We start from the raw sequence: 17886 nt of genomic DNA on the forward strand, positions 1-17886 counted from the left end.
CGTGATGAAAACGGGCACGGCAATATTGAGGATTGTCCTCGCAGCGGCAGGCCTCGTACTGCAAACACTCCAGACAATGTGCACAGAGTTAACGAACTGGTGACTGCTGACAGACGCATCACAGTGAACGAATTGTCACGCTACGTTGGGATAGGGGAAGAAAGTGTTTGCAGAATACTGAAAGTGTTGGCGTTAAGAAAGCTTTGTGCCAGGTGGGTTCCCTGGCTGTTGACAGTGGCCCACAAAGAAACAAGAAAAACGGAATGCAGTGAACTTTTGGAACAGTACGAGAATGGTGGAGTTGAAGTTCTTGGAAGAATTGTGACAGGTGATGAAACATGACTCCATCATTTTTCACCAGAGACGAAGAGGCAATCAATGGAGTTACATAATGCAAATTCACCCAAGAAAAAAATTCAAAACCATACCTTCTGCTGGAAAAGTTATGGCTACGGTGTTTTTCGATTCCAAACGACTCTTGCTTGTGGACATCATGCCAAGTGGAACCACCATAAATTCTGATGCATATGTGACGACACTGAAGAAACTTCAAGCTCGACTGAGTCGTGTTCGACCACGTTGGCAAAAGCAGGATGTTTTGCTGTTGCACAACAATGCACGGCCACATGTCAGTCAAAAAATTACGGAAGTGATCACAAAACTTGGATGGACAACACTGAAACACCCGCCTTACAGTCCTGACCTGGCTCCATGTGACTATCATCTCTTTGGGAAACAGAAATACTCTCTTCGTGGAACAAGGTTTGAAGATGATGACTGCCAAACAGTGGCTCCAACAGGTTGGTCCAGAATTTTACCGTGCGGGTATACAAGCGATGGTTCCATGATGGCGTAAGGCAGTTGAGAGGAATGGAAATTATGTGGAGAAATGAAAATATTGTTCCTAGAGGATGTATCTGTAAAACTTTCAAACATGTAGAATAAAAGATGGATTTTAGAAAAATAGTGTGCATTTCATTTGGAGTGACCCTCGTATCTGCACTTACACCCCTGACATCCTATATTTGCCCGTACAGGTTCAGTTTCACGTAGTTTCGGAAGAAGATTCATCGCCACTCTGTGTATACTGGGTCGTCTCTCTGGGTGGCGTGCTCTGTGATGACGTTGCTGCTGATCTTTCCTGACATATAAGAGTGTTTACACACCTCTTCACCTCTTTATCAGATTTTAGGGGTCGTGAATTAACTTTCCAGAATAGAAAAAAAACAACACTTTTCATTCATTACCAAGTGTCTCCAATTATTTTGAAATGTGTTTAAGTTTGATGAACAGCTAGAAAGAAATATCCATATCCATATATCTTCACATAGTGAACTCGTCGATGTCTAATGGAATGGAAGACTGAGTCATGGTCGATGAAAATCGTAAACTACTTGAGCTTCTTTAGCCACCTGCAGTAAATCTTCCTTCGTGCCTTCGTGGAGAAGGCGGGTCGGAACTAGAGCCAAAAGAATTGGTCTATGGTTTGCCCTTCTCCGCACTTTTATTCTGGGACAGTCATTTTTCTATATTACATTTGACTTGAAGAACAGGAGTGAGATTTCCAAAGTGGTTGAGGACAATAAGGATCACTTCTAGCCGTCTGTACTTTCCAGAACTGCGCCCTCTGGACGTATGGTACATAGTCATAAAATAGATGACTATAGTTGATCGCCCGGTTTCTACTTTCTTCACTGGGGCAACCTCGTGAAGGATATTCAGCAAAGCAACACGGGGCAACTGAAATAACACGGCAAATTGAGTTGGCCTCACACATCGGGGAGAAACTACGAGAATTTGGAACATTCCCAGTGGGGCATTGAAGATACCTATGTGACAATTTACTCTTTTCGATTGTTGACTCATGGAATGTGTGTTGTACCAGTATATGAAATTATGGCCCTCCTGTATGTCTCCCAAGTCAAGCATTCAGTTACGTGATTGATCAGAGAACAGGTCCAAGAAAGTCTATAAAATGCTACTACCAGTCTTCCTCATGCAATGAGTCCGTTATACGGTGCACTCAAACGTCAGCGTACAACAGAATACACATCATTATACACACATATAGTTAACGATAGCCCATTTATTATTAGTTAAGGATTTGCAGCGTACATAAATAGTTTCGCTTGGAAGAAAACGGATTCCTTGTGGCACTCATGTGGATGACTTTACACGTGTCATTATTTAGTTTTAGGTGGTTGAATGATTTTGCACTTGTCGTTATTTAGTGTTGGGTGCCACATTTTGTACCATGCGGATGTCTTGTCTAAAGCATTTTGCTATTGGTTTTGATCATCTGATGATATCACTAGACGGTAAAGGTCAGCATCATGTGCAACCAGTCTGAGACATCTGCTCAGATTATCTACTAAATAATTCATATAGATTAGAAACAGCAGAGGGCCCATAAAACTCCTTGACGAACGCCAGATATCACTTCTGTCTGAATCGGTGGCTTTCCGTCAGTTACCAGTGACTTTTACCTTCCCGACGGGAACTCACAAGAACAATCAGTCAACTGAGATGAAAGGCACGAAATTTGTTAGAAGCCGCTTGTCAGGTACGGTGTCAAAAATCTTCTAGAAATCGAGAAATATGGAACCACTTTAAGATACACTTCATGAGAATATAGTGCGATCCCTGTTGTATAAAAACGATTTTTTCTGAATCCGTAAAATATGTCAATAGGTCGTTTTCTTCTAGGTAATTCAGATTGTTGTGATATAGTATATGTTCCAACACTACTGTAGTTCAGTGGCCAACTTGTATTTTCGTTTCCCGTGTATTTGTGTGAAGTGTACAACTTCCGTGTCTTTAGGTACGGATCTATCGTCCAGCGAGCGGTTGTATTGGACTGCCAAGTATATCAGAAAGGAACTTAACTGGTATACAGTCTGGTCAGGAAGACTTAAAAGCCGCGCGGGGTAGCCGCGTGGCCTCGGGTGCCTTGCCACGGTTTGCGCGTTACTTGTTTTAAATTTGGGATGCTATACTTTCGTTAAGTCTCCAACAGTTTTCTGACCAGTTTTGTGTGCCATGCAGGATCAGTTCTTTTTCTTATTTATATATTTGGGATAAATCGCCGGCCACTGTGGCCGGGCGGTTCTAGGCGCTTCAGTCCGGAACCCCACGACTGCTACAGACGCAGGTTTGAATCCTGCCCCGGGCATGGATGTGTGTGATGTCCTTAGTTTAGTTAGGTTTAAGTAGTTCTAAGTTCTAGGGGACTGATGACCTCAGCTGTTAAGTGCCATACTGCTCACAGCCATTTGAACCATTTGGGATAAATCTCTCTACAGCTGTCAGTATCATTTCCTTGAATGCAAGCCTCAACTGGTCTACGCTTACATAGTCAATTCGAAAGACTGTCTGTTAGAAGCGCGACACGTTATCTTTTATTTGCTTTTTTAAATAAATGTACCTTATGTTTATTTTTAGTAGGTTTTGAAGTTATGATTTTCAGTCTCTTAAATTCTGATGGGATGATGCATCACTAGTAGGCACCACACGACCCAACCAGTACCAGAAGGTCCTTCGCCGCGTTCGTGGCGCCATGCTGTGCAAACGACCGGATGCTTGAGCAGAAAAAGCTCGCAACTCCATCAGGGTAACACACTCGTCCATTCTGCGCATCTTATTCAGGGTTAGTCGGGCTCTCTACATCCGAGGCACTGCTCCATGTGACTCTTGGCTATTCCCCAAGTTGAAAATGGCCGTGAAAGGAACACAGTTTGAATCAAGATGTGACGCTGTGGGAATTCAATGCCACTGTTGATCACTATTCCAAAAGCCTCGGTTCAGAAATGTTTTCGGAAGTGGGCTGAGTGTCTGCACCTCAAAAACAATATATGTAGTTCTGATGGCAATAGGTTCCTTACTTTTCGATCACATCTTGTATAACTTTCGGTGTTATTCCAGCAGCAGTAACTTCTAATGAGTTCTCTGTACATCTTAAATCGGTAACGTAAAAGTTTGTTAGCAAAATATGACTTAAATTGAAACTTCCTAGCAGATTAAAACTATATGCCGGGCCGATACTCGAATTCGGGACCTCTGCCTTTCGCGGCCAAGTGATCTACCACTTATTTACCTAAGTACGACACACGACCCCTACTAACAGCTTTGGTTCAACCCGTACCTTTTCTCCCACATTCTAAACTTCACAGAAGCTCTCCTGCGAAACTTCCAGAACTAGCAATCCTGAAAGAGGGGATAGTGTGGAGACATGTCTTTGCCATAGCCTGGGGGATGTTTCCAGAATGAAATTTTCACTGTGCAGCGGAGTGTCAACTGATAAGAAACTTCCTAGCAGGGCACTTGTCCGCCAAAGGCAAAGGACCTCAATTCAAGTCTCGGTCCGGCACACGGTTTTAATCTGCTAGGAAGTATCATATCAGCGCACACTCCGCTACAGAGTGAAAATTTCATTCACTAAGACTTAACTTTACTATGAATGTGCTGTGTTGTAACGAGCACCAATTTATTATTTAAAATCATGCTACTGAGTTATATTACATGGGTAACAACCATTCGGTAAGTATAAATAACCGATGACGTTACCATATCTACGTTAATGCTGTGCTGTACTAACAGCATTTTTCACAATATACGTAAAAAACTTCAAGTGTCTACATTAAACTTTCGTAAATCTCATACTATTTGTATGATTTATTGGAAATTATCGTGTTGTAATAGCTGACAACTACAGTACGTCCGTGAAATTTCTGTTGTTATCCAGCTGAAATAGGACACTGATGTACAAAAATCGTGACACAGTTGATACTTAAGCCAACACTGTACTCAGTACCTAAAAATTCCGTCGATATGATCGATGACGAGAGCGAGAGGTCTGAGGATTGTATCTCTGTTTACTGAACGCTCAGATCTTTCATTTCTCCTACAGCATACATGAATCATAATCTAGAGTGCAGGTGCGCCAGAAGAGACTATCATAATGCCAACAGCGGTCTGTTCCTTTCTGATGCCCGTCGCACTAGGAGTTTATTCCACCGCACTCATCGTTCACGATATCGCACATAAATGACAAGGATCGTAAGTAACGGAAATGTTCCACGAGTTTTGTAAATATTTCCTGCGACGAAAATTAAAGAGTCCCGTGGGACCAGCTCCACCACACTTTTGCTGCAGACGAAGAAATACTCTGGAAAACATTCGAACACGGCAAGATATGAAGTGCGTGACTCCCTTTTTTATTGGAACTAGTGGTTACAGTCTTTGATATCAGTTAGTATGCGGACAAGGACAGAAGAAATACTCATATTTGTTTTAGACGACGAAGAAACGCGCTGCCACTGATTAATTAAATCACCTGTGCAGCCTTTCCTCTGTCAGAGGCAGAGAAAATCTTTAAATAAAATAAATCAGACGGTTTTGCTTTCCTAAATAGATTGGTCCTCGTCCTCACGGCGGTTAGTCGACTGCTGGACGCCCTGTCTGTCTCAACCAGCGCTTCGACTGACCCTCTTCAGAAAGTACGTATTCGCTTCGCAATTTATCAAAGGTGATAGAATGAGTGTTCGTTCCCAACGTAACAAGAACAGTGGTCCCTTGCAAAAGATTTCCTGGTATTTCTTTTTCTGGAAACGTGTGTCCGTAAGCGTTAAAAATCCTAGATTCAGAAGATACGAAGCAGGGACTCGAAATAGTTTTATTGTCTCTTTACACTTCTTACACTGAATCACATGCGTATTTTCGTTTCATTCTTTGCTGTCTTATCTGTATAGACACAAAATGACGTTACTAGGTCGCCAACTGGTCATGTTGTGCATAACCACTGTGAAAGAAGCATACGTCGCTATTTGCTATACGAATATCTATCATCATATCTCGTGTAATGTTACTTAGGTAGTTACAAAAAGTCTACGAGGGATGAAACAGTGTATTACATCCTTTCGTTTTCTTTCTTTTTTTTCTTTATCGACTTTTGGCCTCGTTACTTAGCCAAGAAAAATATCTGCGTATCGTTATTCTTAGCATGTATTCAACCACACATTTCAGTAACCACACTGGTTTAAATGATCAAGAGTAGCAATGTAAGGCATCCGCGTTCTGTTCAAACAACTTGTCCAACATTAATTGAGGAGACCATGGGAGGGACAAAGCTTCCAGTCTGGAAAGAGATTTGGAGGTCTGTCCTCCAGAGCGTGACGTCCGTCTCGTAATCTTAGTGGCCAGTGCATCCTACAAGGACTCTGATATATTTTGTGTCAGCTGCAGCATACAATATTTATTCGGTATCACTCACTTCAGTATGCACAGTGTAGGAATGCAAGAACGTATGACTCTTCAGAAAAATGTTTGGGGATAAGCATTATGTCCAGATATTTCTTGAATATTGAAGACGTCTGCATAGATAGTCTGCCAACCATTGTGAAAAGTAAATTGCGTGGGAGAGCTTACTCTGTGGTTTCAGTGACGTATGGAAGAATGACGGCTACAGTAAGTGTATGGGAGCGGTAATTAGTGTTGTTCGGTTATCTAGGGGCCTGTGGTAGAGATACAAACGGTGCTCGAGGAAAAGTGGGAAATTCTGGTTCTTGAAATTTTATAATCACTCTTTCACAGCATAATTTCCATTTGTCTTCAGTATTCCGCCAATTCCGTTTTCAAATATTTCAGCGAAGCTCTCAGTTGAGTCAAGGAAAATCGATTCTTGGATGGGATGCGGAAATGGTTTATAAGCAGTCTTTTTTGCATGGGGACAACTTTTTCCTCTTACTCTACCGAAGAACGGATGTGTCCAATCCACCCCATCTACGTTTGAGCCTTCGTGACCATCCCTTCTTATCTATACAAGTTGTTATAGTCACATATTTGTTTGAGTTGGCTATTTCTGTTTGTGAACAACTGATATTGTAGGCACAGGAAAAAATACGATGCTTTTCCCTTTTGTGAAGTGCATAATTTAATGTATTTACTTTTATTTATGGTAGGTATTGAAAATCTATGAAGTCAAGATTGAACTTGAGCTTTTCTACCTTTGCAATGATTATTAGTTGCCTAACAATCTAGCCATCTTCAGATTAAGACAAAATCTTGATTAATGCTGGTGTCGTAGGTATCAATTTCGACACAGTACCGGCCATACATATGTTTACCATGTATGTACTGAATGTTGTATAGCTACATAGATATGATGATCTCTGTTAAGAAATGATGTAACTATTGATTGCCACAGTTACGAAGTTCTAATGGAATAAAGCCTTTGTTTTATGACTATCGTTTAGTTACACTGGCCAACAGCGATGAAAAGCTCTTTTTGATTCTTATCTATGGCTGTTGTCGTTCTAAGAAAGGTTTTAATGATGTGTGAAAGCGTAATGGTACCAAGACTAACCGGGAATGTTTTATGATCTGAAGATAGCTAGACTGTTAGTCGAATCTAGTAATTGGTCCACATGAACAAGGTTTCATGTGTGATTTTGGCTTCATGGGTTATCAAGACGTAACGTTAAAGAAAGAAACTACAATATGTTGCGTACCTCCAGGTTGAAAATGCCAACGTACTCGCGTAATTCGACATTCTGTAAATTCAAAGCAAGATTCAAATCCTTGCGTCATTTTAAAATCAGCTGTATATGTATTGAACATTTCTGAACCTTTTTAGAGACAGGTCTTTATTATATATGACTGCTTCATCAGCGGAAATCTGAGGATCATTTTGTATTGCCCGTCATATTGCTCGTATAAAACATGACCAACAAGTGTCGATGGACACTTTCCTGAGGCACGCCGTAAGTTACTTCTGCAGCTGTAACATGTTGTGTTATCGCTATCAAGAAATTTACAAACCAATGAAACATTTTGTTTGATACTCAATTTAATCGTACGCAGTATCGATAAACACCGACGGTGTGATAACGAGTCAAACACTTTTTCGGATGCCAAGAAATGCAGAATTCATCTGACTGCCCCGATACATTTCTTTCAGGAGACGCGCGTCATTTCGCAGTTTCGAAACACGCAGTGAGGATAACAACAAACACCACGAGGTGTACATATACTCTCATGAATCTCATGGAGAACAGTAGGATCCTTTTCTAAAATGTCCAAAGAATTATTTCTGTAGTATTTTACGTCTGAGTTACTTTCTCGCCAATCATCCTCATAAACTTTATAACGTCCGTTGAATCTGATTCCTGTAATCTGTCCCGTTTCACAGAAGTAACAATTGTCACAGTCTATACAACTTGTTTTGCACAAATCGGAACAAGCATATTTAGATCCATTACTAATCTGAGTTGTAGTGTTAGTTGACTGCACGTGATCCAAGTCACATGCCCGAAAATCTAAACAAGCGGGTAATTTTCTAAGGTAATTACCATCATCTGCGTCAGACGTTGGCCTTTTGGCCCGTTCTGTCTCCTCTAGAATTGGTCAAGCCATCTCTTCATTGGTCTCCCTAAAGATCTTTTGTTTCTTGGTCTATATTATTTCAGTAATTCTTGCATTTAGCTTAGAATTTATGTTCTTTTCGTCTTATCTCATGTTCTTTTATTTTATCACTTGTGTTTTGCGAATTCAGTTCAGCTCTGATGTCATCATTCCCTCTTTATTCTTTACGGTGCGTCCAGTCACGAATTTAATGAAGTTCTTTTCAGATGCTTCTATTCTCCTTTCATCTGTCTTCTTAAAGACGTAGTTTTCGCATCCATAGAGCAGTTCTTCAGTTGTGTATGTCTCTTTAATTCCATTCCCATTGTTCCCCATATAATTCCACATAAATATGTAAGTAGACGTAACCTGTCTTATGACTAGAAAATGTGATTTTACTTTCTTATTATCTTTGACAGTTACTCACCGGTTTCGAAAGGAACATAAAATGTCACGTATGAATAATCAGCTGGTTCTGTGAATATCCAGGCTGAGGGCGTTAGTGAATTTGTAACATTGTTACATTTTCCAGTTATCAATAAACCAGCCTGTACCATCTCGTGGCAGTACGTTAATAGGTCAGCGACATTACATGCCGCCTTCGTTGGCGCCGGATGATCTGGACAGAAAACCACTATCTACCTTACTAAGCGACTATCCTGTTACAAGGAACCTGGAAGCACTTGCACGTTGTCGGTCTAACGGCTTCCACAGGCAACAAAGGCGTGAATTTCAGTACTTCATACATATAGTGACCGAATTTACCAATTTCAAACGAAGTATTCTACTCATTAAGAGGTGTAATCTTATATGAAAATTCCACACAGACAAGCATCACATTAATAAATTGTGTCTATGTCTTGAGGAGCCTCAACTCACTGCGTGCGAATACCCTGACTATATTCATCCAGTATTTGATAGTGAGAGCACTTACTGCCTTTCAACAAGAACGAAACATAGATTCAAAGCTTACGAAAGTTTTTCCCTCTGACGCCACCCACAAAATGACGAAAGGAAAAAGAAAATATCGTTTACTACAATTTTTATTGCATTAAAACTACCATATGAGACATTAAGTTTGAATTTATTTCTTCTTTATTACCAATTGTAATCGGAACCAATTCTGCACACAGTATCCAAATAAAGCACTGTATGTACCTGCAAAATTATATCATTGCATCACTCATTGTTCAGGCGATAGGACGTCATAAACAGTGGGATGCGTGAGAAACTAGCTTCTGCACAAAATGACGCACAAGTTACCCAAAATATACTCATCCACTGTTCGATAATGAGAGCACTTAGTAACTTCTAACGAACTCTAAAGATAATTAAAAATCTTTCCTAGTCTTTTTCTCTGTTACATGTTTAACGTCAGACATTTAACAATTTAAGTCATTTGTAACATAATCATATATCTGGAGTTCTATTCCCTGAAGAATCGGGAAATACTGTTTACAATAAATTAAAGAAAAATGCAAATTATTTTCATTTAAAATTCCTTGCAATCATTATTTTGTCCCTACACAATCCCGCTCCTCTGTTCTGAGTAACGTTTGCAGCAGTTTCAAATGAAGTAATACGTACATTGTTAAAATAGTTTTTTCCGTGTTTTTCTTTCTTTGTGCTGCAGTTACTTCGTTTTGTGGAATGACTCCACTTCATCAACGTTGATTCATAGTATTAGTATATATCATGGACGGTTTGTTTCCATCTGAACAATGTCTTAACAAATGATTATACAAACAGTTTTACAGATGTTGTACGGTATTTCGTGTTTCGTAAGTAGACTTTTCTCGAAGCGAGCTACTGCTCTACACGTTAGTGGTGTACACGATTTTTAAGATACTGAATGCTGCAGTGTGATTTATGTTGGTACTATTTTACAAATTCATGTTTTGTAGGGCGTAACTTAAATTTTACGATATCAGTTTCATTCACTTTTGTTCTCAGTCGGCTTGCGTATCTCTTAAGAAATCTAAGTGATTCCAATTTAAATTAAAAACCGTAATTAAACAGGGGTATCAACTACGTTATGTGATTAGGGTAAGACAGCTGACGCTTTAGATACTACTGCTACTAATTGTTTGGGAAGGTTAATGTCGTAAAAATACTCTGACCACTTGCGTATAAGGCCGGCCGCTGTGACCGAGAGGTTCTAGGCGCTTCAGTTCGGAACCGCGCTGCTGCTACGGTCGCAGGTTAGAATCCTGCTTCGGGCATGGATGTGTGTGATGTCCTTAGGGTAGTTAGGTTTAAGTAGTTCTTAGTCTCGGGGACTAATGACCTGAGATGTTAAGTCCCATAGTGCTTAGATCCATTTGAACCATTTGAACTTGCGTATAACACGTTGGACCACTTTTGGCATGCAAAGAACCAGCGAGTCTGCGTAACAGCTTTCTTGATTTTTGTGGCACTAACTCCCCTAAATTACAGGCTCGTGCATTTTTGGCGCATAGCTGGCAGCCACGTATGTCTCGTGTGTGTTCCATTGCGTTTAGCTCGGGAGAATTTCTTGGTGAAGACTTGACTCATGTTCTTCAGACCACTGCATCGTGATTATGGTTTTGTGATATCAATAGCCATGTTGCTGGAAGATGGCGTTGCCGCCAGGGAAGACAAGAAGGGATACAGGTGATCCTCAATAATGTACATCTATACCGCAGATGTTTTGGTGGTTACGATGGGTACCACTGGTGCCACACAAACTTAAGCGAACGTCGCCTGTAGCATAATGCTGTTCCCATCTGACCAGTGTCCGTGTTGTGGTACTTGTTTCGTGCCATCGTTCGCCTGGATGATGTCGTATCCAGACACGATTATCTGCCTGGTACTACAGGAACCATGATTCATCCATCAAGGTGTCACGTTTCCATTGATCTATGGTCACATGTAGACGAAACCGCACCCACTGTAATCGTAATACGCGATACCATCGAGTCAACATGAGGAGAAGTAAGTCTGCTACCGGGCCCCATTTTGAAAAATGTGCGCTGAACTGTGTGCTCGAAATACACTACTGGCCATTAAAATTGCTGCACAAAGAAGAAATGGACAAATATATTATACTAGAACTGTCATGTGATTACTTTTTCACGCAATTTGGGTGCAAATATCCTGAGAAATCAGTACCCAGAACAACCACCTTTGGCCGTAATAACGGTCTTGGTAAGTCTGGGCATTGAGTCCTACAGAGCTTGGATGGCGTGTACAGTTACAGCTGCCCGTGCAGCTTCAACACGATATCAATAGTGACTGGCGTACTGTGACGAGCCAGTTGCTCGGCACCGTGAGCAGACGTTTTCAGTTGGTGAGAGATCTGGAGAATATGCTGGCCAGGGCAGCAGTCGAACATTTTCTGTGTCCAGAAAAGCCCGTACAGGACCTGCAACAAGCGGTCGTGCATTATCCTGCTGAACTGTAGGGTTTCGCAGGGATCGAACGAAGGGTAGAGCCACGGGTCGTAACACATCTGAAATGTAACTTCCACTGTTCAAAGTGCCGTCAGTGCGAACAAGAGGTGACCGAGACGTGTTACCAATGGCGCCCCTCACCATCACGCCGGTTGATACGCCAATATGGCGATGACGAATACATGCTTCCAATGTGCGTTCACCGCGATGTCGCCACACACGGATGCGACCATCGGGATGCTGTAACCAGAACGTGGATTCATCCGAAAAAATGACGTTTTGCCATTCGTGCACCCAGGTTCGTCGTTGAGTACACCATCGCAGGCGCTCCTGTCTATGATGCAGCGTCAAGGGTAACCGCAGCCACGGTCTCCGAGCTGATAGTCCATGCTGCTGCAAACGTCGTCGAACTGTTCGTGCAGATGGTTGTTGTCTCGCAAACGTCCCCATCTGTTGACTCAGAGATCGAGACGTGGCTGCACGATCCGTTACAGCCATGCGGATAAGATGTCTGTCATTTCCACCGGTAGTGATACGAGGCCGTTGGGATGCAGCACGGCGTTCCGTATTACCCTCCTGAACCCACTGATTCCATATTCTGCTAGCAGTCATTGGATCTTGCCCAACGCGAGCAGCAATGTGTCGAAACGATAAACCGCAATCGCGATAGGCTACAATCCGACCGTTATCAAAGTCGTAAACGTGATGGTACGCATTTCTCCTCCTTAACCGAGGCATCACAAGAACGTTTCGCCAGGCAACGCCGGTCAACTGCTATTTGTGTATGAGAAATCGGTTGGAAACTTTCCTCATGTCAGCACGTTGTAGGGGTCGCCACCGGCGCCAACCTTGTGTGAATGCTCTGACAAGCTAATCATTTGCATATCACAGCATCCTCTTTCTGTCAGTTAAATTTCGCGTCTGTAGCACGTCATCTTCGTGGTGTAGCAATTTTAATGGCCAGTAGGGTATTGGGCAGGAGGTCATAACGTTTCATGTTATCAGTGTACTGTCTACTCAGCCCTCTCTATATTTACTAGAAGTTTGTAAGAGGTTTTGTGGAGCACTCTGTATTCTTTTCTTATTGCTTCACGTGCACAAAAAGATTGCAGGTGACACTGAATCCGTCGGTCAGCCGTTGATATAATCATGTGACTGCTTATGAATTCAAGTACTTTAGAATCTGATCATCTTGGGTACTGCGGATGTCTCCTTTTTATGACCAGTCATGTAGTAAAATTTTGAACGTGTCTCTTTTTCTGCAGCGTGAGGCAACGAGTATGAAGGACAAGGACATCCCCTGGTCAGACACGGCCCTGTGGCTGGTGGCCCGCGTGCTGGCCCTGGGTGGTTCCTGGCGGCCACCCGGGGTTCCCGGCTTCACCCTGTACCGGATCTGGGTGCTTTTCACGCAGTTCAGCTTCCTCTACGGCCAGGTGCAAGGGGTGTTCTACTTCTGGGGCGACGCCAACAAGGTGATCCAGGACGTGTGCCTACTGGTCACAACCATCCTGGGCATCATCAAGTTCATCATCTTCGTCGTCAGGCAGGAGGACGTCTTCAAGATCGTGCGCACCATCGACGACCGCAGGCGCGAGCAGAGCGCGCTGGGGAACCCCCGCATAGCGGCCATCCTGGCCAGGTCGTACAGGTCGGCCACGAGGATCACGGTGCACATGGCCCTCATCGGCGGCTGGCTGCCCGTCGTCTTCGCCATCACGCCGTCCATCATCCGAGCCTTCGGCGTCGGCCCGCCGGAGCGCGAGCTGCCCGCCACGGCGTGGTACACGGGCCGCGACTCCGTCACCCCCATCTACGAGCTGCTCTCCGTCCTGCAGTACTTCAGCATGCAGTACTCCCACTTCGCCGCCATGTGCATCGACCTCTTCTTCGCGTGCCTCATCATCCACGTTGCTGCCCAGTTGGAAGTCCTCAACGTCAGGATCACCCAAATTCGGGAGGACATCTACCGTAACGGACATGTAAGTGAGTCACCAGCAGGCACCAGGGACGAGGGAACAGAGGAAGATTCCGCATGGAGAGAACTGTGTGAGTGCGTGGAGCACCACAAAGACGTCATAAAGTGAGTATAACCTTTGTTGGCCTTCTTTCTGTTGTTGTCTACTGCTGTAATCTGCATTCTACACTCGTTGCCACGAAACTAGACGGGTTTCTCTTTAAACTCAGTACCGCCATTAGAATCATCTGACTCTACTCATCTTGACTCAAGATGGTATACTCTGTGATAAAACAAAGCAGTAGGCTTTTACCAGACATATTGACCATTAGACAATGTGTCTAATAGTATATTTTAAATACGACATGGCTCTGGGCACTATGAAACTTAACTGCTGAGGTCATCAGTTTCGGCTTGGCAGAAGAGCCAACACCGTTTTACGAGTGGAGGCCTAAATGCACGCTTTTTAGCTCAAGCTGGCTGGCGTGAGGAGGGAAGGAATATACTGACGTGAGCTCTGGAGTATGACAAGGAATTACAATTCAGAAAGCGGACGTAATTAGCTGGATACTTAACTTTAATCCATTAATGATGAACGTCGCTCTTGACGGTACATGAGTCACAATATTATCTGTTCAGAAGACATACTAACTGAATATGGCTCCTTGTTAGGTCGTAGCATATTGCGTAGCTGAAGGCTATGTTAAACTGTCGTCTCTGCAAATGAGAGCGTATGTAGACATCGAACCATCGCTAGCAAAGTCGGCTGTACAACTGGGGCGAGTGCTAGGGAGTCTCTCTAGACTAGACCTGCCGTGTGGCGGCGTTCAGTCTGCAATCACTGATAGTGGCGACACGCGGGCCCGACGTATACTAACGGACCGCGCCCGATTTAAAGGCTACCACCTAGTAAGTGTGGTGTCTGGCGGTGACACCACAATCAGTCCCCTAGAACTTATAACTACTTAAACCTAACTATCCTAAGGACATCACAAACATACACGCCGGTGGCAGGATTCGAGCCTGGAACCGTAGCGGTCGCACGGTTCCAGGCTGAAGTGCCTAGAAGCGCTCGGCCACCCCGGCCGGCTTAAATCGGACAGTATGACATCTTAGGCACTGTATAACATTAAAGCACTTGATAATTGCAACTTAAAGCCCGAATCATGATCGTGTGAATGTAAAACTGCAGATAAAAAAACAGCCTAATGGCGGTACTGACTTTAAAGAAATACATTATGACTGTGCCCCCACATTATGAAAAAATTATTAGACGGGTTTTGGTCATCTCTTCGACTGACAGCATTGTTAGCGCGTAACGGTTTCTGATGTCAGTAAAAATTCCGGAAATCGTATGATGTATGTCAGTAAACTGCTTAGTAAATGAAGGAGTTGTTTCCAGAAGAGTATTCTTTTCAGTCGCTAAAAATGAAAGTAAAAGTTAACGGTACAAGATATTTTAAAGAACAATTTTTTCTTCAAACTGTGGAAAAGTCCAAAAACACTAAAATATTTAATAAATACATGTCACATAAATTTGATCTTGAAAACATAAATTTAATCCGCCATAAAACATAAAATAACGCAAGAGGTGTGAAACTGGTTTAACTGAATGGCGAAAAACGTACAAGACAAATAACGGCGATTGAAAAAAACGTTCAAATGTGTGTGAAATCTTGTGGGGCTTAACTGCTAAGTTCATCAGTCCCTAAGCTCACACCCTACTTAACCGAAATTATCGTACGAGCAAACACACACACCCATGCCCGAGGGAGGACTCGAACCACCGCTGGAACCAGCCGCACAGCCCATGAGTGCAGCGCCTAAGACCGCTCGGCTAATCCCGCGCGGCTGGGGATTAAAACAGTGACAACGATGCATTTTCCTGTCCCTAGAGAGAGTGATAATCAGAAAACCTGAGGTAAATTTTGGGAACTGAGAACCACCACGGAAAGTAGTTAGTCATCAGGAATCACGTAATGCGAACACATGGACAGTGGCAACGCGACAAAGCTTACCGCCTTAACTTTGATAGATTCATAATTCTGTTTGTTTCTGGTCCAAATAGCGTATCTGCATCTTAATCAAGGTCGAAGTTCACACGAGCATTCTACAGCGAAACATCTTGACTAAAGCCATTAAATGTTCAAAAATGGTTCAAATGGCTCTGAGCGCTATGGGACTCAACTGCTGTGGTCATCAGTCCCCTAGAACTTAGAACTACTTAAACCTAACTAACCTAAGGACATCACACACACCCATGACCGAGGCAGGAGTCGAACCTGCGACCGTAGCAGCTGCGCGGCTCCGGACTGGAGCGACTAGAACCGCACGGCCACCGCGGCCGGCCATTAAATGTACCAGGTGTAGAAGTATGGAAACAGTATTTCCCTACCAATGGTGCTAGCCGTCGGTGTAGGGCCCGTGAGACCGCGTCTGCAGCGCCATCTGCTTCCTGTAACGGCTGGTGATGAATGTCAGCACACAGTAACCCCAGTTCCATATATCTGCATCTCTTTCAAACCCGTAAATATGACGAGTTTTGTGCCTACAAACTACTATTTGCGGACTGCATTGGTTTTTCTGTTATCATTTGAAGAAAACTGTTGCAGGATTACATAGAATGCTTTTCGGGGCTATCGGCGGAAATGCTCTTGGGAAAACACAGGGTTTCAAGTGGTTCAAATAATTCGAAAGTGCTGATTTTGAAGTGAGAAACGACGAGCGCGGGAAACCACCGAAGAAGTTCAAAGGCAACGAATTGCAGGCCTTATTGGCTAAAGATAATACTCAGACACAAGAGGAACCCGCCGAACAGCTGAATGTGACGCAAAAGTCGTTTCTCTGTGGTTGAAAGCTATGGGAAAGGTACAGAATGTGTGAAAATGGGTTCCGCATGAACTGAATGAAAGAAAGCAAGCAAATCGAAAAACCACCTATGAAATGCTGCTCGCCAGATACAAATGAAAGTTGTTTCTCTGTCGAATAGTGACAGGTGATAAAAAATGAATATATTTTGAGAATTCTAAGGGTCGTAAATCATGGGTGAATCCAGGCAAACCATCGACATCCACTGCACGACCAAATAGCTTTGGGAGAATACAATGCTCTGTGTTTGGTGGCATCAGAAAGGTGTCTTCTATTATGAGATGCTAAAACCTGCTTAAATAGTTAACAATGATTGCTGCCAACAGCAAATGATCGATTTAAATCGAGCATTACTTGAAAAACGAATGGAATAGGGAAAAAGGCGACATAACGTCATATTTCTCCATGGTCACACACAGAAAAACGGGTCGGGGAAACGATCGAGGCGTTCAGTTGGGAAATACTAGGGCATGTGGTTTCTTCTCCGGACTTGGTTCCGTTCGATTATCATCTGTTTGCATCACTGGGAGACGCTCTCGCGGAACAACGCTTCGATTCCTATGACGATGTAAGAAAATGGCTCGGTTAAAGGCGCTACAGTCTGGAACCGCACGACCGCTACGGTCGCAGGTCCGCATCCTGCCTCGGGCATGGATGTGTGTGATGTCCTTAGGTTAGTTAGGTTTAAGTAGTTCTAAGTTCTAGGGGACTTATGACCACAGCAGTTCAGTCCAATAGTGCTCAGAGCCATGTGAACCATTTTGGGAACATGAGCCACGCACGGCTCAATGCCTTTGTTCAGTGTCAACAATGAAAACTGCAAGGATCCAGTGGCAAATCTCCTGCACTGCTACAACAGACTGGGAAGCAACACGTCTTTAAGTTGCATTTTCTAAATTCTCATTTGGACTTACCTTCTGACAACTCGGGTGCTGTAGCCGACGAGCGCGGACGACTATTTCACCAGCAAATTTCGGACATGGATATAAGATACCAGGGAAAGTGGAGTGCGTCGGTGTTAGCCGATTACTGCTGACCACTAATCAGGGAATCACAAGAAGAAAACTACAAACTCAAGGAAAGCGGTTAGGATATACTGACTTTCCTCTCAGGGATAACAAGAAGGTATATACATGCATAAGCTTATATGAGCAATAACGTAAAGTTCTCTCAAAACGAGAGCTAATCTTGCATTTTCAGTAACATTTTCGTTATTAGCACACCCGAAAACTTAATGATTAGTTGTTTTCA

At 43.1% G+C, this 17886-nt stretch overlaps 1 protein-coding gene across 1 annotated transcript in view; it reads left to right on the forward strand.

The window, feature by feature from the left end:
- LOC124622713 (odorant receptor Or2-like) overlaps positions 1-17886 on the forward strand; it is a 158495-nt gene that overhangs the window by 87463 nt on the left and 53146 nt on the right. Inside the window, exon 3 of the mRNA XM_047148502.1 lies at positions 13076-13893. Within this exon, the coding sequence (XP_047004458.1) occupies positions 13076-13893 (818 nt within the window). The remainder of the gene's footprint in view (positions 1-13075; positions 13894-17886) is intronic.

Source organism: Schistocerca americana, chromosome 7 (assembly GCF_021461395.2).
Source record: "Schistocerca americana isolate TAMUIC-IGC-003095 chromosome 7, iqSchAmer2.1, whole genome shotgun sequence".
NCBI lineage: Eukaryota > Metazoa > Arthropoda > Insecta > Orthoptera > Acrididae > Schistocerca > Schistocerca americana.